This window comes from Bos javanicus, chromosome 8 (genome assembly GCF_032452875.1).
Source record: "Bos javanicus breed banteng chromosome 8, ARS-OSU_banteng_1.0, whole genome shotgun sequence".
NCBI classification, from domain to species: domain Eukaryota; kingdom Metazoa; phylum Chordata; class Mammalia; order Artiodactyla; family Bovidae; genus Bos; species Bos javanicus.
In genome coordinates, this window is record NC_083875.1 from 70,315,027 (window position 1) to 70,335,799 (window position 20,773).

Here is a 20,773-nt window from a genome sequence, read left to right on the forward strand (position 1 = left end):
TGGATATACACTTGCCTTTTGATCCAGAAATTGTACTTTTAAGGCTTTCTTGTAGTCGTAGTCATTTTTTTTTTAATTTTAACTTTTATGATCCCTAGTTGATAAGTTTGTATCAGGACGATCTTCTACCTAAAAGCCTCTTCTGTAACATGCCTCTGTAACTGTTTTGTTGTTGATAAAGTATGACTATAAAATAATAGAACTTTTAAACAAACATGCCAGAACAAATATATCCAAGTGAGTATTGTCCCTTCAAAGTAGTTACCTTGGGAGCTTATACCCTTATTCCAACAATGCTGCCATTGTTCAAAACATTTTTGGAACTCCTCTTTTGGCATTGCCTTCAGAGTCTGCGACACATTCTTTTGATTATCCTCAGTGATGGGAAATCTTCGTCCTTTGAGGGTGGATTTGATTTTTGGAACAGCCAAAAGTCATTCGGAGTCAAGACTGAGGACCAAGGTGAGTGATCAAGCTAGATGATACCATTTGGGGTCAGGAACAAGGTATGATTATAAGGTAATGAGACTGATTTTCCTTGTGTTGCTTATAAAATGGCTCTGGAGGTAATTCCAAAAGAAGAGTTCCAAAAACATTTTGAGTAATGGCAGCATCTTTGGATTAAACATACGGTAAGGCAGCAAGGTACACTGATAAGAGCACTGAGAGCTAGGAGGCAAAAATCCTCGTCTAGTCCTGCTTCACTTTTAAATTCACAATTAATAAGATACTTAACTTCTCTGAGCCTCAGTTGATCTTAAATAACTGTCACATAGGCTTGTTGAAGATAAGTTGGAATAATCAAAATGAATATTAAAAGCATTGGTCAGACTATAAATTGCTACACTGCTGTAACATCCTACTGTTATTGTGCCTGGTGTGATTACATCAAAGGACCACACTCATCTGATATATAAGGTCTGGTGTGTTTGTCGTTGATGGTTTCTTAAGTCTCATTACTTTATAGTCATATCTTGTATATGCAGTTGGGGAGAGAAGTGTAAAAGAGGTCCATGGTATACTTATTTCCTCTATTTCAAAGTCAACTATGAAATGGCACATCTCATTTCAGTCTGATTTGGATCAGTTATCTCTGGATGTCCTTAGTGACATGCTGTCCATTTTTAAAAGGCATTTCTTTGACTTAAATTCTCTTCCAGTCTTATATTTTTGCTTTCCTTCTCATCATTCTTTTCTGAGTCTTGGCTCTCCTTCAATACTCTGCTTTTCCCTAAGTCCATTCTTTATTTCCCTTTTTCTAATAGAAACTTAGTTTTTGTTTTTGTTTCCTTCCTTCTGAATGGTATGTGCCACTCATGTTGTCAGACTTCCTCAAGGACACTCTGTCCCTCACCCTCCTATCTGTGATGAAGACTTTCCCTTCTTACTCCCTTTATTAACCTTGCTATTAAAGTGTCTATTGATTGTCTGGTGGATTTATCAGTGTGCTAAGCTAAAACATGTCATCTAAGTCAGCAATCACTTTACTAGCTTAACTAACTGCCAGCTTGTTCTTTGCCTCATTCTAATCTGGTCTTGTTTTGATCATTCCATTAGTAAACTATTTTAGAGTCGCAGTTGAATCTGAGTTTTTTGTCGGCCTTGACTTATCCTTTACCTTGCAACAATCTTGTTTTCCTTGGTCATTTCTTAACCTTTTAGGGGGGATGGGGGAGGAAGAAAATGTGGCATCTAAAATAATCTCTAGTGATGCTTAATTATTCCTCTTGAAGAAGATGACTCTGTCCCCCTTTCCATCTTTTTCTGTTGCTTTTCTTTCTTGCATATTCTTTAAACTTACTGGTATGAACAGACATTTTTTATCAATAGTTCTACTGGTTACGTGAAAGACCCCTAAGTCATGATTTTTAAAGACCTCTATTTCTATTTTTGTGTCCACCTTCCATCTCTTTTTCTTGTGTAGATTGAGGGAATTGTTGAATATTTGTATACTCATCTAACTTAAAATACATATACATGAAAATAATGGGACATGTACATTGTACCAGTATTAGAAGCTTCTTAAAAGCTGAAAATCCTGTTTTCATATATTTACGTAATAATCTGTGGTAAACATTTTAAATATTCAGTGACTTAGAAATTTGAGAATACTAGGCTATCTATAATAAGCAAAGAGACAGGAATCAGGAGATGACTTACACCTGTCATTTCCAGTGAACTATTGTACCCTATTCTATTTATGATCATAGTAAGAATAATTTAAGAGAATAAGGCAAACCACATTGCTTTGCTGGTGATGCAAACTAAGGGATTGGATTTTTAAAAAATTTTAAGTATAAAGAAAATCAGTTTGGTACCAAAGTGTGTATGTGCGCAATATATGTATATGAACTGGTTAATATTAAACATTTAAAGTGTGAGCAATATACTGACTGTGTATAGGAGAGATGGGCAATTTGTTATTCACATATTGTATGGAGAAGTGATTTAATCTACTTTGAACCTTGTTAAATTGCTCCAAGTTTACCATCTATCTGTATTCCCTACTATGAATTAATAACTGCTGTTATAAACTCCTAGAGAGTTTATAAAATCTTTGGCCCTGGCTAATGACTAGGAAAACAGGCTGTGTTCATTTAATGAGAAATGTTTGCCCTCAAAGGAAAGTTGTAATTGTAACCATTTGGCCTACAAAGGGAAATCATGATGAAATTTTTCTCATGTGGAATCTGAGATTTCTATAGATAGTTACCATGCAAGACCTTTGAAGTCTCAGAGCTGAAGTTTCTTTTGTACTTTTATTATATGAGCTCTTCAGGTAACTTTGTTCCTTGGGATAATTCTTAGAAGAATGAACTGTGTACAACATGCTGTAAGATTTTCCATGTGTCCTAAATTTATAAATGGAAAGTCAGTTCCTGAAATCTGGGTAGTAGGTACACAGCTGTATCCAGTATACCATTTACCATGTCCTGTTCCTCTGTGCCAGATATTTCTCTTCTTTTTCTGTTTTAGCTGCTGTGTTAAAATATGAAAACAACGTCATGAATATCAGGCAGTTTAACTGTTCTCCACACCCCTACTGGCTTCCAAACTTTATGGATGTTTTCACGTGGTCTTTGCCTTTTGTCGGGGAAAAAGGTAAGAGAACTAAGACAGAGGGACCACCAGTTATCCTAACTAGTGACACCCTCCTACTTGCCTGCATTCCCTGATGGTTCAGAAGTGTTTTTCTTAAAGTTATCAGAAGGGTTTTCTGTTTTCACTGTTCTCTACAAAGACTTTTAAGTGGCGCTTAATTGGATTTTAAATTATAATTCTAGTTGATGATGATTTTCTTATTCTAAGTATCAATTTAAAATAGCTGTCCTTGTATGATCAAGATGTTAGAATAACATAAGTAACGGTAAAATAACCTTTCCTTCAGTGATAAAGAGATTTAAATGGGAAGATTTATCCTTAGAATTCTATTTGTGCATCTGTACAAATAAGCTTCTCAGGTGGCACAATGGTTAAGAATCCTCCTGCCAATGCAGGAGATGCAGGTTTGATCCCTGGGTCGGGAAGATCCCTGGAGCAGGAAATGGCAACCCGCTCCAGTATTCCTACCTGGAAAATTCCATGGACAGAGGCATTTGGAGGGCTACAGTCCATGGGGTCATAAAGAGTCGGACAAGAGTGACTGAGCACCAGCAGATGAGCTATGCAGATATACAAGCCTGTCGTACATAGGCCTGGTGGCTTACTTTCTTTGTAAAATGGGAGGAAATCTCCTGTGTGTATCAGTGTAGAAAAGGTTCTGGCAGCAGTCTAAAATGAAATCAAGTTGTTAAGCATTAGAATCTTCAAAGACTGTACTTTAACTGGAACAAGTAATCTCCCCCAAATCTGTATAAACTTGAAGGTCTGCATTTAATGCTGCTCCTTAAGCCACTCTGAATAGCAAAACAATCAATCATTTTTATCTGTGTTTATTTAATATATATATATTTATTTATATATCCACATCCTTTTAGAGAAAGTGCCTTATTAATTATACAAATTTTGGACTATTTTGTCTTATCATCTAGTTACAGAGATGCTGGTTAACATTCTCAACATATGCTCTGATGATGAATTGATTTCTGATGATGAACTTGAAGGTAAACTTGCCTTTTCCTTCTCTGAACTAGAAATGAAGAACTTTTGGTTTGGGTTTTAGTTTGTTTTGGAGAATTTTTCTTTGCCTTATTAAAAAATAATTATGTTTGTTGTAGAAAAGTAAAATTCGAAAAATACAGGAAGCCATAAATAAGGGGAAAAAGTCACCAGCAATCCTGCCATCTCATAGATACCCACTGTTAACATCGTGATATAAATACTGTTATTAGCATCTTTTTTCTCCTCTTTTTTTCTTTTTAACAAAAATAAAGTCATGTGATAGCATCACATACATTTACTGGTATTTTTGTAGACTAATTTTCAATGGCTACATAGTTGTCCATGTTGATTGTTCTTTGTTATAACCAATCCTCTGCTGGTGGATTTTGAATTTTTTCCAACTTTTTTCTTTTAAAACTTCACAGTTTTGAAAATTTTTGTAGATAAATCCTTGCATATTCTGTCCAACAATCAACATTTCTTATATGCCTTATATGCTCCTAGAACTGGATAGTTCCTTGCTCTCGATAAGCTTGTATTCTTGTGGTGGGAAAGACAATAAAGTCAAATGTTGACATGTGGTATGAAAGAAAGAAAAGTACTATTAGGAAATGAAAAATAATACTTTCTTGATTATTTCCATAGGATAGATTTCTAGGAATTGAAAATCTGTGTCAGTTAGCACTTACAATTTTATTTAGACGCAGATAACCTGGAAGGGCTGTAACAGCTTACATTTTGCGTGTGCAGCACATAGCTCACAGTGCTCTCGTACATGCTGCTTATTTTAATTTTTATAGTCTGGTGTTTTTTTAATTTAAAATTTTATTTTTATGATGACTAATGAGCGTTTTTTCTTGTGCTTACTGACCTCTTTTAGTTCTTTTTTTCTTTTTTGTGAGTTGTCAATTCATGCATTTCCCCCACTTCTGTACTGTTATGTGCTTGTTTGTTTTTCTTATTCGCCTGAGAGATTTTTATATAGTTATATTTTGTTTATGTAGCCAAGTTGTTTTTTTTTTTTCCCCTAGTAATTTGTGGGAGGTTTGATTTTAAAGATAGATCCTAACTCACCTGAGAACGCAGGAGATTCTGAAAAGATGGTGGCGCCTTAGCATAAACCTCTGACTGCCTCATTCTCTCCAAGCTTATACTAAGGTGATTCACTCAGCTGTTAGCATGAAGTATCCTTGTTGTGAAGAAAGCCCAGCTTACTTTGAGAATATAGACGAAAGTCCTGCACATACTTATGCTTCAGATTCCATGTTGAAGGTGCAGAGCAGATGGAGCATAACTATGTTTACCTTTATGAATGGGATAGGAGATCACTGCAGGGAACCAGTTCTTGTGAAAATAGTGCAGCCAAGTGAAAATTAAAACAAAGAATTCAAGTTAGGAAAGGATGAAATATGTAAGAAATAGATCTAGTAAATTTTGTATTTTAATCTAAGTGAAAATTATTGTGAACTCTCTTGTATGTATTAACAGTATTATATGTATCCTTGATTATTGTAAGAATAAGATTCCTAAATTATACCAAAAATTATATATGGGAATATTTATCAAAGTATCATATATAGTAGCAAAAGATTCAAACATCACAGTATCCCTCAGTGGAGAGCTGGGTAAGTCAATTATGATATATCCATATGGTAGATTCTCAACATGGAGTTAGATTATTTCTTTGTGGTAAGCCTCCTTTCCTTCCCACTTCTCTTCTAGTTAGTTCCTATTCAACTTATTGCCACTTTGTCATGGAAGGTATTTCTGATCTCTCAGACTAGACCCAACACACTCTTCACGTGTTCTCATATCAATGGTGCTAACTTCTTAGCATTTGATAGAGTTACAATTTTGCATTTATTTATACTGTTAATATATGTGTATTATTACAAGTCACTCAACAGGGACTTGAGTGATGAGGACAAAATTAGTTTTTGCTTACCATTATCACCTCAAAACCAAGTAGAGTAGGTAAATGAACATAGTAGGTAAATATTTGTTGAGTTAGATTGAATGGTATGAAGTACAGCCATTAAAAAGTGAAAAAATGAAGTAGAGCTATTGTTGCTGATATGGAAAGTGTGTTAGATATTAAGTACAAAAGTAAATGTATAGAATCTTCTCATTTCCTTTTTTTTTAACAAGGCATGTGGCTATAAACTGATACAGGCTTTAAAAAATTTTTTTTCTGAAGGGAAATGAAGAATAACCTTTTAGGGTAAGCTGGTGAATTGAGCATACTTCTAAATCCATTCCTTCCTAAAACCACACTAAAACTACAATTTTGGTTTTATCCAAGTGATATAAAAGCTAAGGATTTTTGCTTTAATAATGCCAGACAGTTCAAACCAAGCCTGACTCTTAAGTAGAAAAGCTAGACAAAATATTTTTAAAAGTTGCTTCAGAGGCATTCAGAAAGCTAAGAAAGTGAAAAAGAATTACCAAGTAGAGATCTGGGGAAAAGCATACATCCAGAGAAGTAAGACATTTGGTCACATTTGGGGCTAATTTTCTCCTAAACACATTCATGAATTTCAAAAGAGGGGGCTAAGAGATTGACCAGCCCTCTTGAAAGAAGCTAAGAAAGTTGGGAGTTCATGACTTGTCAAAAATGGATAGAGTGGGTAAGCTTCTGCTCATTGGTTTTGGGCCCCTAAAGCTTGTATCTGTGTAAGAGTAAGGGTGAACTAGAAGTATAATTCCCTGAAAGGGACTATCCTCAATCATTTCAGTCTCTGAAATTTAAATAAGGTAGTCTCAAGCATCTGGCAAAAGCAAACCTTTTCAGACTAAGATAGCATTATATAGAACTTTAAACTGCTGCAGTTTTTCAAATATAATACATGGCTCACAACCAAAAATAAGTAGATTCATGAGAAGACATAACAGTACAAACGAAAATGAGCAGAAAGAGTGAGAAATAAAAACAGACCCCTACGTTCTTCAGATGTTATCAGACCAAGCTTTAAAACAACTATGCTAAAAAATTAAACAACGCTATGTTCAAGAATGTAAAAGACTAAATTAAAAATTTTGGCAGAGAACTGTGAATTATAAAAATGGAATGTAGCAGAGCTGATAAAGCACCAAAAGAAAATTCTAAGAATGAAAAATAAAAAAAACTTAACAGATGAATTAATAGAAGACTCAATAAAGCTAAACACAGAATAAATGAACTAGAATATAGGTCAGAAGGAACAACCTAGAATACATCACAGAGAGAAAGAATAAAATACTCAGAAAAAGTATGAGAGACATGGAAGACACAGTGAACAGGTATCAACTGTGTGTTTGGAATCAGTCCTAGAGAAGAGAGAGAGAGGATGGGGTACAACCAGTATTTGAAGAGATAATGGATAAAAGCTTTTAATACTGATTAGTTAAGCCGCAGATTGAAGAATCGCCAAAACCAAAGCAGAATAAATACAAAGAAAATAATATCTAAGTACATCACAGTAAAAGTGCTTCAGATGAAAGACAAGGAAAAAAATCTTAACTGGACCAGGCTAAAGAAAAGATTACTTTCAAAAGAGAACAGTTAAACTGTCCATATATTCTTAATGGAAACAATGGAAGGAGGAAACCATGGACTAACATTTTTCAAAGCACTGAAAGATGATAATTGGTACACCTAGAATTCTATACCTAGCAGAAATATCCTTTAAAAATGAAGAAATAAGCACTTTTCAGGTATTCCTCCCTGTAAAAGCTACACTAAAAGAAATACCAGGAGACCCACACTAAGAATATTACTCGAACAGAAGGAAAATACCAGATGGAAGCTTGGAGAGTCAGGAAGAAATAACGAGAATAGTAGACAATACGTAGGTAAATAAAATGAATGTAGACCTTATTAAATAATAATAATGTTTTACTGAATTTAAATGACAATTAAAAGATATGACAATAGTAGTTGGCAGTGGGATAAAGTGTGTGAGGACTTTATATTATCTGGGGAAGGTGGGGGGAAGTACCTGTTAACATTATATTTTGATAAGTAAGAGATGCATGGTGTAATATGCAGAGTAATTTTCAAGAAGAGAGAGGTTTTTTTTTAAGTGTGTAATCTTTAAATTATAGGGAAAGAAATGACTATAATAAAAAAATAGTCTAGATGGCAAGAAAGGAGGGAAGGTACGTATAATACTATGGCAAATGGGATAAATAAATGATGATAAATATGCCAGCAACTTCATTACATGTAAATAGATGAAAGATAGTCAGGTAAGATTAAACAAAGGAAAAAAATACTGTATGATGTTTTATAAGAGAGATAAAGCATAAAGACACAGAAAATTTGAAAGTAAAAGAAGAATATATTACTACTTTTATAAAAGTAAAGAAAGTAAAAGAATAATATTATATTACTACTAACCAAAGAAAAGCTGTTGTAGATAGATTAATATTACATGAAATAGGGACTTCCCTAGTAGTTGAGTGGCTAAGACTCTGTGCTTCTAGTTCAGGGTGCCTGGGTTTGATCCCTGGCCAGGGAACTAGGTCTCACATGCTACAGTTAAGAGTTCTCATGCTGTAAAAAAGATCATTGATCCCATGTGCTGCAACTAAGACCCAGCACAGCCAAATAAATAAATAAAAATAAATACTGAAAAATTACATGAAATAAACTCCAAAACAAAAAGATGAAAAATTTTTGTTTGTGTGAATTAGTGAAATGGCTTCATAATATATAAAGCCAAGATTAACCAAAGTACAATAAGAAATAGAAATGTCCACAGTGATAGAGAATTTAACAAATATTTTTCAGGGATTGGCAGAATAAGCAGACAAACAAAACTAACAACGTTGTAGAAAATTAGAATGCAAATAATAAACTTGACCTACTGACTCAGTGGAGATGAATTTGAGCAAACTCTGGGAGCTAGTGCAGGACAGGGAGGCCTGGTGTGCTGTAGTTCATGGGGTCGCAAAGAGTTGGACACAACTTAGTGACATGAAATAGGGAAGTCCCTATTTCATGTAATATTAACACTCAACATAGAGAAAGCATCTAACATACCGACTATACCTTCTTTTCAAACACACATGAATACTTACAAAACTTGACCTTTACAAGAAATGTTCTGGGTTAAGAGCAAGTTTCACATGCAAAGCATTAAAATCACAATGACTGTATTTTGACAATATGCAGAAAAGATATGCTGCTGCTAAGTCACTTCAGTTGTGTCCAACTATGCGACCCCATAGACAGCAGCCCACTAGGCTCCCCTGTCCCTGGGATTCTCCAAGCAAGAACACTGGAGCGGGTTGCCATTTCCTTCTCCAATTCATAAAAAGTGAAAGTGAAGTCGCTCAGTCGTGTCCGACTCTTAGTGACCCCATGGACTGCAGCCCACTAGGCTCCTCCGTCCACAGGATTTTCCAGACAAGAGTACTGGAGTGGCATGCCATTGCCTTTTCTGACAGATACGATATAAACCAATACAAAAAGATAACTAGAACACCACCATATTTTAGGAGATTTTAAAATATACTTAATAATCCAGCGGTCAAATAATAAATCAATTAAAATTTGAAAATAATTTGAACAGAAAATGAAAAGCAGTATACATTGAAACTTGAGGGCAGGCAGTGCACCAGACAGGTGTGGGTCTGGCACTGGAACCAGAATTTTAGCAGATGTTCGCTGGTTGACACCAGAGGAGAGGAACTGAGTTATACTTGACCTTAAAGCAGCTGGATGGTCAGAATTAAGTGAGAGAGATGCCATCAACAAGGAGTTCTCTTTCAGAAATTTTAATCAGGCATCTGGTTTTATGTCTCAAGTTACCTGCAAGCAGAGAAGATGAATCATTACCTAGAATGGTTCAATATGTACAAGGTCCAAGTGCCTCTCAACTCACATATCTGTGGGAGACTGACCAAAAGGGATGTGAAACTGGCTAATTTTGTTGAAAAAGCAACTGTTTCTGTGTGATTCCTTCCAAAATGCATGTAAAGTTTTATACACATATTAGCTGCAGTGTATTTTGAAGACAATTTACATGAACAAATTAAATTATAAATTTAGTTGACCTTTATATCACATTTTGTAAAATGAGTGCTTAAATACAGAATGATTTAAATTGAACAAAAATAAACAATAATGCTTGAGAGATGCATCTAACATCATACTTAGAGGAAAACTTACAGCCTCAAATGTATATGTTGGAAAAGAAGAAAGGTGAAAAATCAAAATCTGTCTCAAGAAGTTAAGAGAAAAAGGGGATAGCACATTAAACCTAAAGGGAGCAGGTGGAATGAAATAAAGAAGTTAAGAAAAGCATAAGAAAACAAAATGAAATACAGTATAGGGAATTTCCTGATGGTCCAGTGGTTAGAACTCTGTGCTTTCACTGCTGAGGACCTGGGTTCAATCCCTGGTCGGGAAAGTAAGATGCCACAAGCTATGCAGTGCACCCCTCAAAAACTAACTAAATAAATAAAATATAGGATAGAGGAGCAGTAAAACCAGAATGTACTCATTTCAATCAAATTGACAAATCCCTGATAAAAAAGACAAACATAACTGATGACAGAACTGAAGAAGAAGACAACATTCATTACCAATCCTATAGACATTAAGAAAATAACAAGAATAAGATTATACCAGTAAAAATTAAAACTTAGACAAAATAGATTTCTAGAAAAATGTAACTTACTCAAATAACATGTTTGAAGATTTAGCATTCAGAATTCATTCAGGGTATACTAATGTAAGATATTAATAATAGTGGAAACTAGGAGAGGGTATATGGAAATTATCTATGCTATCTTAACATTTCTATACATCTAAAACTATTGAAAAGTAAAAAATATATATATGAAAAAATCAATCAACAGGGACTTCTCTGGCAGTTGAGTGGTTAAGACTCCATGCTCACAATGCGGGAAGCACAAGTTTGATCCCTGGTTGGAAAACTAAGATCCTGAATGCTGCAGGCATGGCCAAAAAAAATTTTTTTAATCAATCAATTAATGTAATTCACTGCATTAAGGGAAAAAATGGAGAAAAATCATTACCTCTCTAGGTGTAGAAATGGCATTGGATAAGATTCATCCTTCATTTACAATAGATCTCTTAAACTAGGTTTAGAAAGGAGTTTTTTAATCTGACAAATTTATCTGTGAAAACCTATAACAAATATCATATGTGAAATATTGAAAGCTTTCCTTAGTGGTTGGGAATAGACAAGGATGCCAGCTATCAAAACCTCTTTATAATATCTTATTAGAAGTCGTAGCCAGTACAGTAAGGCAATAGAAAGAAATACAAGGTATAAAGATTGAGGAGGAAGAAACAAAATGATCGTTATTTATAGATCGTGATTTATAGATTTATAGATTGTTATTTATATGATTATATATAGAGGCAATTTAAAAGTTTATAGATTATTTATTAGAATCAATAAACAGATGTAGCAGAGCTGCTGGATACAAAGTCAGAAAGCAAAAATCACTGTATTTCTATTTGCCAGCAAGAAACAAAATGAACTTTTTAAAAAGATACCATTGACAATATCATTCCTAGCAATAAATCTAACAAATGATGTGTAATACCTCTAAGCAACAAACTAAACCATTATTAGAGAAATTAAAGGACATCTAAATAAATAGAAAGAAATACCATGTCCATAGATTATTGGAAGACTCAATGTTATAAAGGTATGTTATTCTCAGATTGATCTGCAGATTCAATACAAAGTCAAATATTAACCATTTGACCCTAAAATTTATATGGAACTTCTAAGGGTAGTTTCTGAAATTCATACGGAAATATCTAAATCAAAGAAGAAAGTAACTGGAATTATTAGCTCAAGGACAGAGGAGCAGTGAAACAAAACAGAGAATCCAGAAACAGATCCACGTATATACAGACACTTGATTTACACTAGAGGTATCTCTGTAGAGTAATAGGAAAATGATGATATTGGTATGGTTTGAGAAAAAAATTAAACCTAACTAACCCCTATTGTATTCTAAACCCAAGAATAAATTCCCAGATGGACTAACACATTCAAATATGATAGGCAGAACAATAAAGCTTCTAATATGTATTACATAGAATGCATTCATGACCTTGAAGTAGAGGAAAATTTCTTAAACAATACACCAAAAAACACTAGCAATATAGGAAATTATTGGACTGCATTAAAAATTAGAACTTGTGTTTATCAGAAGACTAAGTGTGTAAAGTGGAGAAGGCAATGGCACCCCACTCCAGTACTCTTGCCTGGAAAATCCCATGGATGGAGGAGCCTGGTAGGCTGCAGTCCATGGGGTTGCTAAGAGTCGGACACGACTGAGCGACTTCACTTTCACTTTTCACTTTCCTGCATTGGAGAAGGAAATGGCAACCCACTCCAGTGTTCTTGCCTGGAGAATCCCAGGAATGGGGAAGCCTGATGGGCTCCCATCTATGGGGTCGCACAGAGTCGGACACGACTGAAGCGACTTAGCAGCAGCAGCAGCAAGTGTGTAAAGACAGCTACAGGGACTTCCCTGGTGGCCCAGTGGCTCTAGAACTCTGCACTCCCAGTGCCTGGGGGCCCGGCTTCTGTCCCTGGTCAGGGAACTTGATCCCACATGCTGCAACTAAGGAGTTCACATGCCCAACTAAGGATCCCACATACTTCAGTGAAGATGGAAAGCACAAATAAGACCTTTGGAGCAGCCAGATAAATAAATGTTTAAAAAAAAAAGACAAGCTACAGAATGGGGGAGGGTATTTGCTACACAACCAACAAACAGTTCACTTGCAGAGTATATAAAAAACTACAGATCAGTGAGGTGAGACTTGAATGAGCACTTCATAAAAGAGGATATCCAAATGGCCAATAAAAATAGGAAAAGTTATTCAGCCACAGTAGTCATTTTGAAAGTGCAGATTAAAACCACAATGGGTGATTCTGCATACCTACCAAAGTGGCTAAAGTTAAACATGAGTAACACCAAATGTTGACCAGAACGTATAGCAACAGGGATGCTCATACACTAAGTATAAATTGGTACATCCACTTTAGTAGATAATGCCAAACCATTATCCAGAGTTGAACATATATATACCTTATATCTGAGCAGTCTAACTGTAGGAGTGTACTTAGCAGAAATAGGTGCAGCTGAGAAAAATACACCAGAATATTCATAGCAGCCGAGTTAGCCAAAAATTGGAATCAACCCAAATGACCGCTGACAGTGAAAAGGATAAATAGATTGTGACATATTCTTATAGTGGAATTGTATACAATAATGACAGTGAACTACAGGAACAGAGGGAACATGGATGAATCTTAAAAACATAATGTTGAACAAGAGAAGCCGGACACAAAAATGCATTATTTGATTGTTCCAACGACATACATTAAAAATAAAATTAAAACTAGTGCTTGTGAATACATGCTTAAATGGTAAAACTATAAAGAAAGAGCAAGAAAGTGATTCCAATAGAAGTCAAGAGAACAGTTTTCTTTGGGAAGAGGGGGACTCTTAATTATTAGGACGGGCCCAAGTAGGGGGAAATCTGTGGTGCTGACAAGGCTCTATTTATTGTCCTGGCTGGTTATTTGGCCATTTGTGTTTTAGTAAAAAGCACTGAGTCTGTCTTTGTTTTATGTACTTTTCTATATGTTTATCATACTTCACAATAGAGGTTTTTTTTTTACCAAAGTTATAAGCCTACAAAAATGTAGAGATTTTTGTAGGAATTTTGGAAGCCAGGAAACAAACGAATTAGTATTACTAACTTGGCTGATTCAAGAAAGCTGAAGCCTGGCTTAGTAATGGAGAATGCTGAGTTCAGCACAGAATTCTCAAAAAGCAGAGGAATTGCTAGACTGTGCCAGTTGCTAGAACTGGGGCCTATTGAGAAGAGGGAGATGGCCTCTAGCTAAAATAAGTAGAGCAGGTAAGAGATATTTGAAAGGCAGTTAAAGTCCTAGCTGTCTTTTCTCCCAAGACCAGAGGCTAATATCCAAAAAAGTAAACCAAAGAATTTCTGGACAGGGATACAGTTGAGGGCATCGATAACTTTGCCAAAAATGGGTAAATTAAGTGATCGCACGCATTCTCAGTGGGCTTCCTTGGTGGTTCAAAGAATCTGCCTGCAATGCAGGAGAGCCGGATTCAATCTCTAGGTCAGAAAGATTCCCCTGGAGAGGGAAATGGCTATACCCACTCCAGTATTCTTGCCTGGGATATCCCATGGACAGAGGCACCTGGCAGGCCACAGTCCATTGGGTCACCAAGAGTCAGACACAGCTGAACAGCTAACACACACACAGGCACATGTGCCCACGTTTTCAGTACTGATACAGAAAATACCCTAAAAAAAGACACACCCCGATCACTCTGTGTACAGAAAGCTGCAAGACAGCAGTCAACCACCAACCAGTTCAGAAAGCTTTCCAGTCCGTCATTCTTAACAATGAGCAAACACCAAGGATTATGGGACTTCTCTGTAGAGTCTCTGAGACAACAGCATAAAACAGCCTAAGTGGATGAACTTGAGATTCTAAAGATATAAAATTTAAACATGGAAAAACTATAGTATCTCCAGAAGGAGGTGAGAAGATAATTGTGTCCATCATACAAAAACATGATGCTCCATTTAGAGATGCACCTGCTGTTCATTCTGTCCTTTGTTCATTGTTTTCAGCATTATTTGTTACACAAATAATATCTTTTTTCCTTGTCTGATTTTATCTTCATGATCTGTGGGGATAGAATATGTTGGAAAATAAGAGATGTGAATTCATTTAAAACTTTGAAGACTCCATGCAAGAAGTCTGTAATTTAATATTCTATCATGATACCAAGGATGTCTCTTCTGAGCTGATAAAGATAATAGCCTGCTTCTCTCATTGCATTTCACTTTGATTTTTTTTTCTCTCTCTTCCATGCAAACTTAAATTTCTCTTCCCATATTTCTATTTCCATCTCCTTGTTTCTTGGTGTCTCTTCTCCCTGAAGATCACTACATTTCAAGCTTTCAGAAAGGTATCTGAACAGAATGTGCTACGAGCTTAATACTCGCTGTCTGTCTCATCACAGTCTATTAATTAGACTTTTTTAGTTATAGTTGAATAATTTCAGACAGGCCCTCCATCCTCCCTTTCTGTTTTAATGTTTACGTTTTCTCTGGCCCCTGCTGTGTGATCCTGCAGGATTTTGAGAGCTGGGTGGGTGAGGAAGGAGAGGCCACGTTTCTTAGTTTCTGACTTTTGAATGCGGCCACCTGATGCATGCCTGGACATTGACTTCTGGTGTGTGAGCTGTTTCCTAAATCTGGTATGAGAAAAGGCCACAGTCTTCTGTTAACTTTTTTGATGTTTTATAAAATACCTTACCCGTCATCCTCATTTGTACTGCACAGCTGTCTGTGGTTGGAAATAACTCACCAGTGTGTACGTGAGGATGATAGAATGAAAGCAGCTCCTGCTCAGTTCAGGAGAGCCAGCTGTGTGCTGTGTTTCCATGTAGAAGACAAGTGCTTAAGTCATCCCTTGCCATTTGGCCGACCAAGCCCTGCATCGTAAGGTGGCCCACAGCATTCTCAAGAGATGTTTTTGCTGTAGTAGCAACTGTCTTTGTTTGTATGTATTTCCTTCTTCACTATGTTCTACTTTTCAGAAGCACCAGTAAGTTCCTACCTTCATAAATCTGCTCACTCTGTCCTTCTTGTGGCCCCTCCATTTTTTTACTTCATCTTTATTTTTTTCCCCTGCTCCTTAAAACTTCCTGGGTTTTTTGTTTGTTTAGACAAACTTTGGCCTTGATTTCTTTGTTTAAAACCATTTCTTTAACTTAGAAAGGCACTTCATCCTGCATTTTATTAAACCTGTTAGCGTATTCCTTTAACTCACATATTGTTTGTATTCTCTAAGGAGGCACTACAGTTCGCAAGGAGATCATCAAGAATAAAATCAGAGCTATTGGGAAGATGGCACGGGTCTTTTCAATTCTTCGGTAAGGAAAAGCCTTGTCATTATGGTGTGCAATAAAAATGTTTTGAGAGTGATTTAGAAGTTGATTTCAGATCGGTAGTTTTAGAATTGGAGTGTGGTATCAAAACAGTGGGTCTTTGGGTTGAATGCAGATTGAATCAGTCCTACATGTTAAAGTGACTAGAAATAATTCTGGCAAACATTTATTTGGTGTGAGCTTAGATACAGTGCAGTGAATGTTAGTGATTTAATGTGGATTCTGGAGCTCAGTGGCCTCTGTTCACATCCTGGCCCTATATCTTCTCAGCCATGTGATCTTGTGCCTCATTTTCTTGGCCTGTAAAAGATAATAGCAGAATCTGCCTTTTAAGATTATTTGGAGGATTAAATAGGGTAATATATGGAAAACATTAGATCAGCACCTGACTATTAAGTGGCTCTAATTTAAAAGCAGGGCCTGGCTAATTGCTTAAAGTTGGAATATTTACAGAAAACATCCCTTTTGGGGGTCAGGGAAGAGGTAGAAGAAGGAGTATCTATCCTCCATCTTTGTGCATCTTTTCTTGTCTTCTTTCAAGTATCTTTGTAGATACTAAGTGGTAGACACCCTGCATGGCATTAACCTGGGGCTTTGATCTTCTCTTGCAGGGAAGAGAGTGAGAGCGTGCTAACTCTCAAGGGCCTGACTCCTACAGGGACACTGCCTTTGGGTGTCCTCTCAGGAGGAAAGCAGACTATTGAGACAGGTAAGTATGAGCAATACTTCTTTCATGGAATGTGTGCTCTTATTATCCAGCATTCAGTGTCAAATTGGAAATTAAGGCTTCTTTCAAATTAATGGCACTGAAGCAATTGAATATTCATCTCTGGAGGGGAGAAAATGGATTGCTCCTTCTCACCATATGTAAAAACTAAATCAAAATGAATTATAATTTAAGTGTAAAAGATAAAAAAAATAAACTTCCCAGAAAAAAACATGCAAAGTAAGCACTGAGGAAGATAAAATTTTAAATATGACACAAAAAGCACTAAAATTAAAAGAAAAAAATAATTAATGAGTTTCATTAAGATTAAGAATGTCTATTCACAGAAATTCATGACTAAAAAAGGGAAAAGACAAACTTTAAACTGGGATATTTTTGTAGTACATATGTCTAACAAAGAACTTACATTCAGAGTCTATAAAGAACTGCAACTCCATAAGAAAAATACAAATAACTAATTTTTTTTAATGGTCAAAAAATTTTAACAGTACTTCACAAAAGAGAGTATCAAAATGGCCAAAAAGCATATGAAAATTTGATGCTTAAAAATGGATATAAAACCATGGTGAGATACCACTACACATCCTCTAGAATGGCTAAAATTTAAAAGTGTGACAGTATCAAGTGTTGGTGAGTTTGTGGAAAACAAGATATATTGCCAGTGCATTTGCAGATTGGTTCAGCCACTTCAGAAAATTGCTGGGCAGTAAATCAAAACATTTGTCTACCCTATAACCAGGCAATAAAAATAACGTTATGAATCTATGCAAAAACATTATGAATAAATGCAAAAAATATTCCACTTAATATTTATACAGTGGAGTATTACTCAACAATAAAGGTAACATCATGAATATATAAAAAAAACAGCACTATGAATATATGGTTGAATTTCATAGATACCATGTTTAACTAAATACACTAGATACAAAAGAGCACAGACTATTTGATTTGTATGATGTTCAGGAGCAGGCAGATGAACACTTCTGGGTGGGACCAAAGTGAGGGTGTGGGGCAGGGACTGGCAGCTCTGGCCACAACCATGATGAACACAGCCTCATGATGCCTTCATCGTGAGGAACGTGTTCCTGGGGCTTCGTCAGCTTCCTGGAGCCCTGGTTCATCCCTGAGGGTCCCGACTAGGGAGTTATCATCCCCTTGTTGATGACCGGGTCACTTAGCTGTTGTCTTTAGTCGTGAAGAGATACAAAATCACCTCAATACCCTGACCACCTCCCTTGATGTGCCTGCTTTGGCCATCCACTGCCTTAAATACTCACAGCACATTGGAACGTCTTACTCTACAGTGCAGTACCTGACCACCTCCCTTGATGCGCCTGCTTTGGCCATCCACTGCCTTAAATACTCACAGCACATTGGAACGTCTTACTCTACAGTGCAGTACCTGACCACCTCCCTTGATGCGCCTGCTTTGGCCATCCACTGCCTTAAATACTCACAGCACATTGGAACGTCTTACTCTACAGTGCAGTGCTATTTTCCCTGTCACTTTTTTCACCTTTTGATGAATTGTATACCTACCTAATGTAAACTGTACAAACTCCATAAAATGTTTGTGTGCTCTGCTGGGATAGAAAGACACTGATGCTGGGAAAGATTGAAGGCAGGAGGAGAAGGGGATGACAGAGGATGAGATGGTTGGATGGCATCACCGACTCAGTGGACATGAGTTTGAGCAAGCTCCAGGAGTTGGTGATGGACAGGGAAGCCTGCAGTGCTCCAGTCCATGGGGTCGCAAAGAGTCAGACACAACTGAGTGACTGAACTGAACTGAGACAGAAAGTGCTGTTCTTTGGGGGAGAGCCTAAAAATATTAAATAAGGAAAGAAAAAAAAGGAAGTGCTGTTCTAGAAAAAAATACAATTAAAAAATAATAAAATGGAAAAATAAAAAGTACTGTTTTTCTAAGAAAAATACATGACTGTCTCTGTGAAACCTGTGGATCTGAAGGCTGATTCTGCGTACTCACTACATGAGCATCAGCGAAGGGTTTAAGAACTGTTACAGGATAGTGGGGCCACCAATAGAAGAACATACTCAAAAGGAAGATCTGTCCCACCAGAATTATGCCTAAATATATTTTCAGGATGAATTTACTTCTGCTCTCTTCTGGAATAAATTATTTTTCTGCTTTAAAAACAACAACAACTGGCAGACTCATAAATAGTAAAAGAAGTCAAAATGGCTCCTCTGGTGGGAGAATATGGACCCAGAAAGGGCAAGGGGACTTTTGGAGTAGGAGTCATGTTCTGTATCACTATTGGGGTGATAGTTACACAAGTGTGTGCATATATATAAAGATGTATTAAGCAGTGCACTTCATATCTGTGCATAGCATGTGCCTCACTTGTGTGCATTTTATATCTTAATTTGATGGGGAGTGGAGGTTAAAGTTCCTCAGTCAGAGAAGGAGTTTGCCTCTTTGCCTGCAAACCATATCCTGCAAGATATGGTTTCCTCTTCAACCATAATGTCAGTTCTGAAAATCATGTGGGTGCTGACTTCCTAAGGAGAGGGCCTGATAGAACCCAGGAATGAAAAGGTTGATGTTTGTCAATATAAATAGATCTGGTCAAGCAGGGGAAAGAGACATGAGATCAGATCACTGGATGACTAAATTCTAGGCTTGAAAACTGGAGTTGAAGCATTAACAACTTAGAGTTCACTGCTTTTTTGCCCTTTTTTTTTTAAAATTGTTTCTACTTCAGTTTTTCTTTTTTCCTCTTCTCCTATAGGAATACCTCTTATAGGAATTCTTTGTGTTTTGTAAATATTCCAAGGCTATTGATTCTTAGGAACAGCCTCGTTTCCCCATACTTTTTATAGGATTGGTTTCCTCTTTTCTCTTTCAAATCAAATACTGAAATATTAGTTTATTTATGAGGAAGAATGAATATTTCCTCTTTAGAAGTATTAATTAATTTTCTTAGCTTCTGTAGTTTCACAGGAAGAATATTGTTTCCAATTGAATTTTTCCTGTCAAATGCACAGTTTCTTGTAAGCAAAATACTTTTCCATCATTCATTCATTGTTAGCCATGTGAGATATTCTGAGAGCAACTCTGACAAGGCATTTTAGAGTTAATAGGAAGTAACATGGGTAAAGGAAAAAAGGAACACCCTATACATCCTTGCTTGAAATGATTCAAAAATTTGCTGATCCACAAAGTTGTTTTAATCTGAACCAAATTTTTCTAGATCTTGATTTGAAAAAGTAAATCAGCAAATCTGGGATAAGTAGCAGAATTTCATAGATGTGTTGTTTGGAGATTTGTTGTTTATAACCCTTAATCTACCTTTTGTTCTCAGTCCCCAATATATGCAGTTTCTCTTCGTTCCTGACTTGAATATGAATGTTTTAATCAATATAAGATTGTTATTGATACAACCCACTCCAGTATTCTTGCCTGGAGAACCCCAGGGACAGAGGAGCCTGGTGGGCTGCCAGGTATGGGGTACCACACAGTAAGCGACTTGGCAGCAGCATTGATATTTGAAAATTGATAGAAAGCTCAGGAATGTGTCAGAACATAACTAAAGTTGCAGCAAACTTTTTAGAGCCTCTTATTCTATCATTGATTTGCAAGAACTGAGTTAATTTTGTCATTTTTCCATCAGAATCTCAGTTCCACAGGTTCAGTGACAAATGAGCATTAGCTGAAAAGACCTTTTATTGTTCATAGAACTTTACTTGGACAGTCTTCAATGAACAAGGTCCCAACCCATATAACCTTATAGCCTACATTCATTTATACTCCACCTTATTCCAAGGGGGATTTGAGTAAGTTACAGTATACATCCAACATGGTGAAGGGAAATAAATATGCTGAGAAATTGGAGCACAAAGGAAAACAAACCAGTGAAATCCAATAATCACACATTTAATTCCAGGCTTCCAAGTAGCCAAAATAAAGAGGAAAGACCATAAGATTAAAAAAAGAAA

At 36.2% G+C, this 20,773-nt stretch overlaps 1 protein-coding gene across 7 annotated transcripts in view; it reads left to right on the plus strand.

The window, feature by feature from the left end:
* The window catches only part of PPP3CC (protein phosphatase 3 catalytic subunit gamma), an 80,702-nt gene that overhangs the window by 55,212 nt on the left and 4,717 nt on the right, over positions 1-20,773 (plus strand). For 4 of the 7 annotated variants that reach the window (XM_061426984.1, XM_061426986.1, XM_061426988.1 and 1 more), the window contains exons 9-12: positions 2,977-3,102; positions 4,032-4,103; positions 15,987-16,068; positions 16,695-16,792. In XM_061426984.1, the coding sequence (XP_061282968.1) occupies positions 2,977-3,102; positions 4,032-4,103; positions 15,987-16,068; positions 16,695-16,792 (378 nt within the window). Of the gene's footprint in view, positions 1-2,976; positions 3,103-4,031; positions 4,104-15,072; positions 15,100-15,986; positions 16,069-16,694; positions 16,793-20,773 lie in introns of all 7 variants that reach the window. The other 3 variants (XM_061426991.1, XM_061426985.1, XM_061426987.1) reach the window with 1 other exon arrangement.